Source organism: Clinocottus analis, unplaced genomic scaffold (genome assembly GCF_023055335.1).
Source record: "Clinocottus analis isolate CAN_PGR_092001 unplaced genomic scaffold, fCliAna1.0.p SCAF_3, whole genome shotgun sequence".
Lineage (NCBI taxonomy): Eukaryota > Metazoa > Chordata > Actinopteri > Perciformes > Cottidae > Clinocottus > Clinocottus analis.
Genome location: NW_027176042.1, coordinates 23,044,013 through 23,057,726, shown reverse-complemented (window position 1 = coordinate 23,057,726; position 13,714 = coordinate 23,044,013). Strand labels below are relative to the sequence as shown.

Here is a 13,714-nt window from a genome sequence, read left to right as displayed (position 1 = left end):
ATCTTACCGTCTTTCTGTTAGCGAGTCTCTTCTCCTTGTAGAATTGTATTAAGTGTAATTCACTGAGACCTGCTTCCAACCTAGCAAATGAACTACACTTATGTCATGTGCCGTTTTCTTTAAAGGAGGCAGGGGAATAGCTAAACATGTGACACGCTGAGCAAGAGCGAGTAGGAGGGGGACAGAAGGACGTCATTGCTAGCAGATAAGCTAAAGTAAGGTAGCTAACGTTCAGCAGAACAAACAATGTGAAGATAAGTAGTTTATTTGTAAACAGTCAAAACATGTAAACTAATCCAGGCTAAACAAACCCAACAGTGCTTGATTATTATTGTTATTATTAAATACACATATATGTAGCTTTGGGACCAGCCTCTATCTGTGAAATCAGACTATAATTAGACTTTATGAAGACAAAACACAAACAATATAAACTGTTATTTCTTTCTTAATTGATCTCTGTTAATAATTCTTTTCTTAGATCACAAGTTTGTACAAGGGCGTAGGTTTGCATAGGGTCCACAGGGACGAGTCACAACCAAAGTTTGGGAAAGACACAATTGTCCCCACCAATATGGAAAAATAATTTTTGTACAATATATTTCAAAACTTATTTGTATTATTAAGTGTGGCTTCAGCCGCATGGGGTCAGAGACACATTTTATGTTCTCCTGCGGGCTTAATATTATTATTATGAAAAACTTTGGACCAGATCTCCTCCCGCAGCGTTGCCAGCACATGCGTCAAAACACATCAAAATGTGCAGCTTGCATTGGGAATCCTGAGCTATGACTTTTCTAAGAGATTCGACTCACCGTTTTCCTGAAAAATTAGAAAAACTGTGAGAAATTGTCCGTGGGGTTTCGCCGTGAAGGGAGCAAAAAAATCTGCTTATCTTTGTGCCCATAGTGACTCGCCATAATTAAACATAGAGAAATGATTTAAAGTTTAAAATGTCGACAAACGTCTAGAGTTGATTTGCCTAATGGGGCATTTTTTGATAGCTAGCACAGTTTTCATGTAATTATTGTTCAAGTTTAGGAAAAATATTCAGAAATTTTCTAATTTCCACTCTTCATACACCATTGTTGGATAGAAATGTAGGAAATATTGTGCTTGTGGTATACGTGCATCGTGGAATCCAACAAACGTTATACTTTTTTGTCAGCAAGCCTGAAAGCGACATGAAGTCCGACCAACTGCTCTATTGAAAATCACAGTTCAGTCCTACCTCCCCTCTGCCTCTGTACCCAGCGATGTCATGACAACGACCTGTGCCAAGTGGAAAATCTCACTGTTTATTTTGTTTCATTTGTTTTACTAAAATGTGTGTCACATTCTATTAGGTCACTGTCAAGAACCTTTTCCTGCAGCTGGCTTCTTGTGATTCACAGACCTCAACCCTCAGTAAACTATCAACAGTAAATAATTATTAATAAAAATAATAAAAAAATGGAAAGTCATGGAGAAAAGTAGAGAGTTACATTCTGCGTGGACATATTAATTAGCTTTTACTGCCAACGTAGCTGCTGACCTGTCTGCTTGATAAATTAGCAAACAAAACATTTAATGTTGAAAGACTCTTCCAGAACAATCCAACAGCATCTCCTGAAAAGTATCAAGCTGCAGATGAGCGATTTCTCAACTGCTGCAAAAAAACTGAGTAAAGTAGATATACTTTTAAGGAAGTGGATCTAGTCTCCAAACTCAACTACTGCTGCTAGTTATGTGGCAGCTCAAGAGACAGTGAAGCGTCCGCTAGTAAAAACAGATCCATCCTCCATTTGCGGTGCTCTAAAAGTCCGGCGTAGTGACGCTCACTGTAAATGGAGCAAAAGATATGAGTTTTAAATTGGAAATCTCACGTCGGGTTCAAACCTACTACCTTGCATTTCGAGGATAAACACCCTGCAACATTAAATATTGATAGGACTTTTGGCCCATAAATACAACTTCATAAGCTGTCCCTACCAATGCTGAGACCAAACCTATGCCCATGAGTTTGTATAATAATCACCAATGTAAAAAACTCTGTTTCTTCCATGATCAGTTGCAGAGGAACTAGATTCAACCTGTTGGTTCAAAGTAAACTCATTCATGAACACAATGTGTGTAATAATCAAACAAAAGATTAACGCGCCGCGTCAAATGAGTGTTTGACGCGGCACGAATTCGCGTGAGTTCAAATATCCCAACTCCGGTGAAAAAAATCGCGTGATTCATAGCCGCGTCAGCCAATCAGCATTGAGAAGCTCCGCCCGTCGCCGTCGCTGATTCAAACTGCTGACAGACCCCCGGAAGAAGCGCTGATAGCGGCCGTCATTCAGACCCTGTTCTTGGACTAAAGATAAAAATATGGGTTCATATTACTATGGAGTTTGATGTTCACGCTACGTGGAGTTTACACAACAAGTATAAATCAGAACTTAGGGTTATTTCTATGGTGAACGGAGGAAACGGTAACGTAACACCAGACGTAGTTCCTGGAGTTGGTGAAATTCACGGAGCTGTGTGCGGCTACGGACGGTGTTATGAACCCAAACAGAGGGGTGTTTGATGATCCCACGTTTTTCTGACTTCCACAACAATTATGAAGCAGAACTAGTGGTTATTTCTTCCGTAGTCAATAGCGGAGACGATCGCTATTTTCATTGAGAGAAGTGATGCCGATAAGCCACACCCCCTTTGACAATTAAAGGGTGTGAACATCCTTTAATTGTCAAGCGAGTAAACTGACACGGTAGACGCGACGCGAATATTCGCGCTGCGTTCGGTGTGAACACAGCATCAGACCTTATTCGTTGAGGAAACGTCAGAAGACAAACTGAACGGAAATCTTTTTCACTTATAAAAGAAACTAGAGAAAGTAAAGTACAGGTTTCTGATCACCTGGGTACAGGTGAGTCTTGATGTCTCGTCATCTCTTTTCTCCACAAAAAATAAGAGTTCACCCTCTTCAAACTAAAGTCTCTATCAGACCTGTTGCTTTGACACACAGACCTTCATTGGTGAGATCTTCACTTTACCCACACTGTTAATGTATGAAAACATCTTCTCAGTGAAAGTGTGTGTGAAGGTGTGTATGTGTGTGTTAGTATCAGGATCAGAGAACGACAGCTTTCCTCTGTTCCAGTCCAGATTCACTCTGATCTTTTGAGGCTTCTTCTGCACGACGAGATCAGTGTCTGGAGCTGGTGGTGACCATGCAAAGTATTTATCTTCATAGAACCCTATGATCCATAATCCAGACAGTATGTCTCTCTTCCTCTGGATAGACTGTGCAGACACACCCAGTAACCAGTGTGGACTGTCTCCTACCTCGACATCCCAGCTGTGAGTCCCAGAGTTAAATCCCTCAGAGCCCAGAACAGATAAGTAATGATCAAACCTCTCTGGATTATCAGGAAGCTTCTGTCGCTCTCCTCGTGTCACACTGGTCAGATCTTCAGACAGGATGAGTTTTGGATAAGCAGTGTTTGGGTCCAGAACCACAGGAGTGTAGGAGACCAGGTCCTTCATCTTGTTCCAGATGTTGAAGGTCAGGTTGCCCAGGTGTTTGGCCTCGTCTATCAGAGTTCCTGAGAGCAGCTGTGGATCCTCCAGCAGGGGGCGCTGCTGGACTCGTTCCACTGCAGCCTTGTAGTTGTTGAGGAATGAGACGTCTTCAGCTCTCAGCTCGTCCTCTGTGGCTCTGACTGTGTCTGAAAGAGCTGCTCTCTCTCTGCTCAGAGCCTCTATCTCCTCCTTCATCATCTGACTCTTCTGCTCCTCTTCCTCCCTCAGTGCAGCCATCCTGGCCTCCTCTTCCTCTTCCAGAAACTGGTGAAGCTTCTTAAACTCATCCTGAATCTTCCTCTCTGTGCGTCGGGCCTGGACCTTCATGTGTTCTGCTGTTTGATTAGACTCCTCTTTAACTTGTTCAAAGACCTTTAACTTCTCCTTTAAGGAATCCAAAGTTTCCTGAAGCTTCTTCTTGAGTTGTGGAGCAGCTTCATTGATGGGTCTGAATCTGTGGTCAGTGTGTTTCTCTGAGTCTCTGCAGACGAGACACACTGGCTGCTGATGGTCCAGACAGAAGAGTCTGAGTTTCTCAGAGTGCAGACTGCAGAGAGTCTCTGGAGCTCTCTGGTCTCTCTCCAGTAAGAAGGACTCACACAGGTTCTTTAAAGCCAGGTTACAAGGTGGTTCATCCTTTGAAGATCTTCTCTTACAAACTGGACACTCCTGGGTTGGTTTCTCTCTCCACCATCTCTTCAGACAGTCTTTACAGAAGCTGTGGCAACATGACAGAACAACAGGATCTCTAAAGACTTCCTGACAGACCGTACAGCAGAGATCCTCCTCTGATCTGGAAGCCATGTTGCCTCTGAGTGAAGCTGAAACACAGAAAGTACATGAGTCATGGCTACCTTCTCCTCTACTTACGCTTCACCTGTAACATAGAGGTGTGTTTCATTCCACAAACACCTCCACAGCTCTACAGCTCACGGGTTAACAGGTTTTTACCTCATTTCATCCACGGGAGGAACGTTTTCACCTCCGTGGAGCTCATTACATATAATTCAGGCAATGTTTTATAAAGTCAGCAGCAGGTTGAATTACTTAAGTACTGTAGTACTTGTAGTACTGTAGTATTATGAGTGGCGGGCCATGGGTTTCAGACTTAGGGCGTCAATGAGTGCCGTATAGTTCACATCACGGGCGGACTGAGGGAAAAAATGTCTCAGGAGTTACTGTCACAGACCGAACTATTCAATACACGGCGCGTTCATACGGCCCACCACCCACTCCATCACACAGCACCACCACAAGTTTACCGACCCACGAGACCTGTGCTGGGCAGCTGGCTGGGGTCCTGACTGATATCTTCAACCTGTCACTGGCCCAAACAGCAGTACCCACATGCTCCAAACTCACCTTAATCGTGCCGGTGCCGAAGCACTGCACTGCATTGAGCCTAAATGACTTCCGCCCTGTTGCACTTACCCCCATCATCATGAAGTCCTTCGAGAGGCTGGTCCTGGCTCATCTCAAAACCTGCCTACCACCCGCACTGGACCCCCTCCAATTCGCATACCGCCAGAGCAGGAGTACAGAAGACGCCATCTCTATCGCGCTTCACTCTGCCCTCTCCCACTTGGACAACAACAACACCTACATGAAAATGTTGTTCATCGATTTCAGTTCAGCATTTAACACCATTATCCCCTCAAAACTAAATGCCAAACTAGGTAAGCTTGGCATCGAACACCTCCCTCTGCAGCTGGATACTGGATTTCCTAACCAACAGACCCCAGTATGTTAATTTAGGCAATCACACCTCCTTAACCCTCAACCTGAACACTGGCGTTCCACAGGGCTGTGTGCTGAGTCCTCTCCTCTACTCCCTCTTCACCTATAACTGCACACCTGTACATGGTTCCAACACCATCATCAAGTTTGCAGACGACACAACGGTGGTGGGCCTCATCAACAACAACAACGATGAGTTGGCCTACAGGGAGGAGGTCTGGCACCTGGCTACGTGGTGTGCCAACAACAACCCTCAACACTAAGAAGACACCAAGAAGACCAAAGAACTCATCGTGGACTTCAGGAAGACAAAGCGGTGCACACACAGTCCCTCATGCTTATCAATGGAACAGAGGTTGAGCGTGTCTCCAGCTTCAGGTTCCTGGGTGTCCACATCTCAAAGGACCTCTGTTGGACCCTCAACACCTCAACCCTGGTCAGGAAGGCACACCAGTGTCTCTTCTTCCTGAGGAAACTGAAGAAATCCAGATGTCTCCTCCGATACTAGTGAACTTCTACCGCTCTACCATCGAGAGCATCCTGACAAACTGCATTACAGTTATGTACGGCAACTGCTCTGCCTCAGACTGGAAAGCTCTGCAGAGGGTGGTGAAAAACGCCCAACGCATCAATGGTACTCCACTCTCTGCCATTGAAACCATCTATCTCAAGCGTTGCCTACGGAGAGTGCACAGCATTGTCAGGAACCCCACTCACTCCAACCACAGACTGTTTGCCCTCCTCCCTTCTGGGAGGCCCTACAGAAACCTGGCTTCCAGGACCAGCAGGCTCAGGAACAGTTTCTTCCACTCAGCTGTAAACACCCCCGCACCAACAAGAACCACACTTAGTTATAACGCAAAGCACAATTACGCAGCACCTCTCGTTCGGGTCATCGACAATGCATGTTGTCCAAATCACAACCATTCACATTTAGTTATAACAAAACAATGTAAAATGCACTGACACCCTGCACAGTGCACAGACAAGACATTGCAGTGCAGCTGCGCTGGTGACCAATCACAGCGCATGTTCATGGTCACATGGGCTCTGCAACCAATCACAGACCTTCTAGAAGGCTGTTTCATGTATTTTAACCAGGCTGCTCTTACATAGAGGAAGGCAGGTGACATGTGATTGGATAAAAAAATGCTGTTAAGCAGGAAGAAGCCATACAAGAGGCCTGAAGTTGCAGAGGAACAGATGAAGGCAGCTGTGACATGAGAGAATAAGATAATAGGGACAAATAATTACAATACATGTAGTGTATATGTGAAAAACAATTACAATATACAGATATCAATTATACAGATATCTATTGTTCAGGCCCCGAGAGAAGGCTTAGAAGGCCCCGACGGTCCGCCACTAATTACATTTATTAATTAATGTTTTTCAAACTGTCTTCAATGAAAGTGATAACAGTTGTGATGGATTCTGTTTCTACTCAATATCCTATGGAATAAATGAAGCTGAAACACAGAAAGTACATGAGTCATGGCTCCATCCTCCTCTGTAACTTCACTGTGTGGAGTCAAACTCACGTTCAGTGTGTGGAGTGTCAGCAGGTTGAAGCAGCAGTGTTGTAGTGTTCCTCTTTTCTCTCCTGCAGCTGAACTCACTCAGAGGAAGTTGTTAGTTTAGTCTAAAGGTGAATCTGATCGTCTCTCTTTCAGTGTGTGTGTTTCTTTAGTGAAGAAGCACAAACTGTTTGTCTCAGGTGAGTCAGGTGAGGGGCGGAGCTTTGTGACTCCTCTGCCAAAGGCTTCACCAGTAACATAGAGGTGTGTTTCATTCCACAAACACATCCACACCTCTACAGTTCACCGGTTAACAGGTTTTACCTCATTTCATCTGCCAGAGGAATGTTGAATCCCAACAGGTTAATAAATGAATATTCAAAAGAATATTTCATATAAAATGGTAAATTATGAAATATGATGGGAGATATGAGATATATTATGAAGTGAAAGGTCCATCCATTATCTTAACCGCTTATCCTCATTAGGGTCGCGGGGCGCTGGAGCTGATCCCAGCTGTCAAGGGGCGAAGGCAGGGTACACCCTGGACAAGTCGCCAGTGTGTCACAGGGCAGACATAGAGACAAACAGCCATTCACGCTCACATTCACACCTACGGGCAATTTAGAGTCCAATTAACCTATGTAGCATGTCTTTGGACTGTGGGAGGAAGCCGGAGAACCCGGAGAGAACCCACGCTGCCACGGGGAGAACATGCAAACTCCACACAGAAGGACCTGCCAGACCAGTAACTGAACCCGGTCCTGCCCGAGATTCGAACCACAGACCCTCTTGCTGTGAGGTGTCAGTGCTAGCCACTACACCACCGTGCAGTCCCCCTTTTTGTGTTTATGTCTTTAAAATGTATTTATCAGGTTGTTTTTTTTTGTGAAAGTGAAACACATGTGCAGGTGAACATACATATGAACATTTAGTATGGGTTATTATTATAATTATACTAAGGTACTAATACTTATGCGAATCAGTTGGCAGTGATGAATGAACTCACTGGAGACGAGATCGAAAGTTCAAGAGGCTGCTCAGAAATAGAACTTTAACATGTGGCCTGTGATTGGCTGCGACATTTTCAATGTTTGCTGATTGGCCAGTCGCAGACCCGCCCCGCGGACGGCTCCATTTCGCAGGATAAGGAGGGGAGTGCTTTTTGCGACAGATAATGAGAACGTTTAAAAAATAAATAAAACGTGCTTCCTTATGTTCATTAACATATTAACCCACTAAATATGTAATGAATTGAATAAAAAGGAGCGGGAATCTTGTATTAAAAAACTAAAATCCTCTTCCCTACCAATCGTATCCCTCGTGCCCAAAACCTAGCCAATCAAATCAACGAAGGCGGCGTGTGGAAGCCAATCAGAGGCAAAGGAGGGCGGGGTCATGATTCGTCTTGTCAGGATTCGTATTTTTTTTGGTGACATCTCAGTTAGTTAGTTCCTCAACACCGTCTGACCTGTGTCTGATCAGGTATCGATCCCTGATCAGGTTGTTTACAGGTTTGGTCTTCCCTCTTTGTCGGATTAAAAACATGCTGCGCGTGAGGGCGGTCGCGCGCCAGTCCTGGAGGGGGTACGTACCACGCACGCGCCGCAGGCACGAGACTCCTGCACCCTCTGCTACAGCTAAACTTAAGACACCACCGCGCGTGCTATTTAATCCATAAACACTCTTAATGTGACGGTTATAACACGTGATTATTGACGTCAATAACACGTGATTAATGCCGTCGACGAACCACCACGGTCAGTTTGGTTCACGTTACGTCATAATAATAATAATAATAACAATATATTCTCTTGAGTCGTAACTGACTGATTCTGTTTAAAAACAACATTTATTACATTGAATTTATTCTATATATTTAATATCAGACCTTAATTGAACTCGTGGAAAGTCAAAAAGTCAACCAGTTAACTAGCTTGAGTGACCTTTTGACCCTGGTAAATGGTGATGTCACATATCATTTTTTAAATATATATATATATATATATATATATATATATATATATATATATATATATATATATATATATTAATATATATGGGCTCTTTCCTCACAAGATGAAGTGACTGTCAAATAATAATATTCACTTTTTTTTTCTTTCAACTACAAAAATAACAAATAATCTCCGCTTCCCTTCGTCCGATTACACGTGTTTTTACGCTCCATCTTTTGATCCCTAGTGTTTCTGCGTACATCTAACATCCTCATGCAGTGTGTGGTACGCTGAACGTCACGTTGCTGTGAATTGTGGGTGATTCCCTCAGAAATGCAGACTTTCTTAAAGTGCTCATAAAGTGCTCAAGTTCTCATCAGGTTTTTGGTGCGGCCTCCTGGTCACATGTTGCGCCGTCATATCCGAGTTTAAGCCTGGAGAAGCCTGAATATTCTACCTTTTTATAACATTCATTTATTAACGTATATTTAACAGGGATCATGCATAACACTTGATGTCTGACTCGTCGTTTTCTCATTTAAATCCACAGTCCTTTGGCAGTTCTCCAATAGGAACCGGGACACACAAGCACACAGGTTATCATGCTGTTAAATGCTGTTAAACCTGTTAAAATGCTGTACGGGGAGCGCTCTTGTACTCGTACACGCTCTAGTTTTAGGACAAAATAAAAAATTTCTTGACGTGCAAAACAACCTTTTGAATTCAAACGGGACCAAAAATATTATTGGTCTCTCAATATATATTTTTCTTTACCCGAATGATGTCCCAAGGTGTTCCACCGGAAAGGGGGCGGGACTTTGCCTCTACATACAGGACGTGGCCTGTGTGTATGAGCCTGCCATTGGCCGCCTTGTCCAGACAAGCTACTCCCCTTCTGTTATCTGCGTGTTAGCTCCTCCCCCTTTTAGTCGCGATAATGGCGGACCAGATGAAAACCCTAGCAGCTGGTCGATTGTTATATAAAACTGTAAATCATAGCTTGTTTTATGAAGTAAAAAGACCACAAACTGCTGTATTTAGATGCATTGAACACCATAAGTAATATACAAGTGAAAGATATGGTTTGGTACATTGGAAAATTCAAATAGTCCCAATGGGCCCAATGGGGCTATTGGGTCCTTTTTGTCAATTTTGGGACTTTTTCGTCTGAATGTTCTCTGTACTAAACACTCTAACTTTGTACTGCTTCACTTTAAAGAGAGAGAATGTTCACATGTTGAATCTTCACATGTTGAATGTTCACATATTGTGCTATAGTTTGAGTTAGAGTTGGATCATTTCAAACTAATAATCATCCTGAAAGTAATTTTTTTTATCGGTGGACCTGAAACCTTTTCATTCCTTTCTGTGTGTCATCTTCATTTACTCTTAACCAGAAACACATAGACTGATATTTACACATCTGAACAACATCTCACATGTGTACCTTTTATTATAACACCAACATTATTCACACAGCCCTAGTGGTTGCAGAGATACACACTTTTTAGTTTGGGGAAGACATTTTAGAGGAAAGCGCCTAAAGATAAGTTGGTTTTTAATGAAAGACGTTCAAAGGACTCGTGCGTTTCTGTGTATTAATCACGGCAGAAGTGATCTCACGTTACAACACACGTGTTTAATCCGTAGTGTTTACTCAGCGACGCTTTACGACCTTCTGCCTGAAGCCAAAGTCGCATTCCGGTTTCAGGAGCTCGACTGCTTTTCTCCTGCTGCTTCTCAGACCCCCGCGGGCCGATTCTGAGAAGGCAGCAAAGGCAAAATGTTTTCTGGGACATCTGTGAAAAGAAAGTTTGTTTGCCGCTCTCCCTCGGTGGCCGGGGCCTCGGAGAGGTTTGGTTGCGTTTTGAGGGAGAACGGCGTATGTATGCATGAGAACACCTGCCATGCCACCAGCCGGCCTTTCTACACACTCCTCCTGTGACCTTCAGCTAGTAAAGTTCACAGCGGCGTAGTTAATCATACGAGAATACAGAGGATACAGAGTTCAGGCTGTGTAGGGGAACTGGATGGAGCCAGAATGGATTGTTTGACTTAAAGTGCAGAAGAGGAGTCAAACGGGGCTAAAGCCCAACTTTGACCTTTAATTCAGCGACTTACAAGAAGTGCATTCAGCCAAACTCACAACAAGAATCAAGACAGTATGATTTCATCAAGAGCTGTGGTGCTTTACGGGGTTCTTACGGTCATGGAAAACCTGGAAAAGTCATTGAAAAAAGTAAAATCCCCAAAGTCCTGTAAATGTGTTATATTCATGTGTTCATGACGTTCATTTAGTTTGAAATAATGAATCTGCTTTTAAAAGAAAGAGGCTCAAAATATCAGCAGCATACAAACAGGCATCTATATACATGTTTATTCTTTTAATCAAACTATTGTCTCTCATTCATTTGTGTCATTTAAGGTTTACTGTACGCTTTGAATCCTCATTGTTAGTTTAAATACTACATTTCATCACTTTTTACTGTTTACACACACATTTCACACAATGTTTGCTCATGGACATTTGGTGCATTGTGGAAAAGTCCTGGTCATCCATTACTAAAGTCTGACTTGGTGTGTGTTTGCATGTGTCTATGTGTGTGTGTCTGTGTGTGTGTGTGTGTGTTGCAGGTTCAAATCGTTCCCTCCTGCAGCGGTGGAGGTGAAGAATGAGCCGATCCTCGGCTTCACTGAGGGCAGCGCCGAGAGGAAAGAGCTGCTGAAGGTCAGAGCCGCTGAACGTGTGATAACGTGTGTTAATGTGTGTTAACGTGTGTTAACGTGTGATAACGTGTGTTAATGTGTGTTAACGTGTGTTAACGTGTGATAACGTGTGTTAATGTGTGTTAATGTGTGTTAACCTGTGTTAATGTGTGTTCTGAGATGACTTCTGTGACTAACTCTGTGGTGACCTCTGATGACCTCTGCGGTGACCTCCGTGCCCTCCTCTTCCTCGTCTCAGGCGCTGGACGGGCTGAAGGGGAAGACGGAGGAGATCCCGTGTGTGGTGGGAGACGAACACGTGTGGACCAACGACATCAGATACCAGCTGTCGGTGAGTGAAGTTCAGCTCATGAGACACAGACTGTCATTCATGTTTCACTGCAAGAGAACTTGAAGCTTTGTTGTTTTTCCTTCATAACTCATGAAGTTTCTTTGTTTCTCTTCAAAGCCGTTCAATCACTCACACAAAGTGGCAAAGTTCTGTTATGCTGACAAGGTGAGTTCCAACAGAAGAGCTTCATGTATTATTATCATCTTTCTATTTACTGGTTTAAACTATTCTACCAAACCCCAATAACTAACTTCATAAGGTTCATTTTACCCAAAGTTTTTTTAATATTATAGATAGTATAAATTATTAACAAGGACTTCTGTTCTGGACCCAATATCCAACAGAAATATATATACATATAGTATATATACAGTATGAATATATACTGTATGAACATGTCTCTAGTATTTGGTTGCTGAGAGGATCTCATAGATATTAAGTTGACTCATTAGTTCCTGGCTCCTCCTCCTCCTCCAACGTTTCCTCTTCTCTGGACCCGACAGCCGCTGATCGACAGAGCCATCCTGGCGTCCGTGGCGGCGAGGAAGGAGTGGGACCTGACGCCCGTCCAGGACCGCGCCCAGGTCCTCTTCAAGGCCGCCGACGTCCTCAGTGGACCCAAGAGAGCCGAGGTCATCGCCAAGACCATGATCGGCCAGGTACAGGCCGCCGCGTTAGAGCCCGACATCGTGGGGAATTAATGACGCTTTTATTTTTTATTAATAATGTGATTTCTATTCACAGAAATATTTATTTTACTTCTGTATTATTTAACACAAACAATAAACCATCCTGTACTGTGACCAACACGACAGTGGATACGGTAGACATAATAAATGCTATTTTATTTATTTCATTTTTAAATTTATTTTATTCATGTATTTTATTTACTGTATTTACTTTATTTATTTTATATATTTTATTTATTTTATCTTCTTTATTTATTCTATATATGTTTTTTTTTTTTTTTAATTATTCATTGTATATATTTTATTTATTGTTTTTATTTTAATTATTGTATTTTATTTACTTTATTGTATTTATTTTATTTAAATATATAATATATGTATATAATAATACCAAATTATTACTTTTGTTCTTACTATTATTATTATTATTTAATAATACATTTTATTTAAAACAATTTTAATCTCAGGTCCCGGCGTCACTTTCTCTAAAAGTTTTGAGCAAATTCAAACAGTTCAAATACTTTCAACGGCTACGATTTGGGGAAACACACAATGAATTATTATTCTTAAATAAATAAATAAACATTTGATCTGTCTCGGCGCCGCAGGGTAAGACGGTGATCCAGGCGGAGATCGACGCCGCCGCAGAGCTGATCGACTTCTTCAGATTTAACGCCAAACACGCCGTGGAGCTGGAGAAGCAGCAGCCGCTGGATGCCGAGGGAAGCTCCAACACCATGCTGTACCGCGGCCTGGAGGTGAGGACGCGCCGCCGGCTCACGCCGCTCGTTTCAGGCCGCTCGTTTCAGGCCGCTCGTTTCAGGCCGAGGCTGCAGTGACATGTTGGTTTCATCTCCACATGGAGGCGCTGCAACGGGACGTTGGAACAGAATCAGTGTTTGATCTGATTCTATGTCAGCACCGGGTGTTTGCAGACACCTTTTTAACAAATAATGCTGTCCAATAAATGTAGTTTCACTCCCTGATCATCTACATTTCCCCCTCAGGGCTTCGTAGCAGCCGTGGCTCCTTTTAACTTCACTGCGATTGGTGGAAACCTGGCGGGAACGCCGGCGCTGATGGTGAGCGTGATTACGTCTTCTTTATTTATTTTTTTTGAGCGGTTCATTGAAAATCAAGAGGAGTGGGAGGCTCGTCCAGGTCTGATATCTTTGCGCGTTCCAGGGTAACGTGGTGCTGTGG

At 43.1% G+C, this 13,714-nt stretch overlaps 2 protein-coding genes across 2 annotated transcripts in view; one reads left to right on the top strand and one right to left on the bottom strand.

Annotated features, from left to right (window-relative positions):
• Positions 1-2,973: 2,973 nt before the first annotated feature.
• LOC137795836 (nuclear factor 7, brain-like) lies at positions 2,974-4,359 on the bottom strand. Its single transcript, XM_068593337.1, has one exon. The coding sequence runs from the start codon at positions 4,357-4,359 to the stop codon at positions 2,974-2,976; it is 1,386 nt and encodes a 461-aa protein (XP_068449438.1).
• A 3,856-nt stretch (positions 4,360-8,215) lies between these two features.
• aldh4a1 (aldehyde dehydrogenase 4 family, member A1) overlaps positions 8,216-13,714 on the top strand; it is an 11,010-nt gene continuing 5,511 nt past the window's right edge. The window contains exons 1-8 of the mRNA XM_068594274.1: positions 8,216-8,396; positions 11,399-11,492; positions 11,730-11,822; positions 11,940-11,987; positions 12,326-12,481; positions 13,120-13,269; positions 13,519-13,593; positions 13,697-13,714. The exon at positions 13,697-13,714 is cut by the window's right edge and continues 170 nt beyond it. Of these exons, the coding sequence (XP_068450375.1) occupies positions 8,356-8,396; positions 11,399-11,492; positions 11,730-11,822; positions 11,940-11,987; positions 12,326-12,481; positions 13,120-13,269; positions 13,519-13,593; positions 13,697-13,714 (675 nt within the window). The 5' untranslated portion in view covers positions 8,216-8,355. The remainder of the gene's footprint in view (positions 8,397-11,398; positions 11,493-11,729; positions 11,823-11,939; positions 11,988-12,325; positions 12,482-13,119; positions 13,270-13,518; positions 13,594-13,696) is intronic.

Excerpts from the sequence above, each read along its gene's own strand:
- LOC137795836 (XM_068593337.1), bottom strand. The coding sequence starts at position 4,359 with ATGGCTTCCAGATCAGAGGAGGATCTCTGCTGTACGGTCTGTCAGGAA.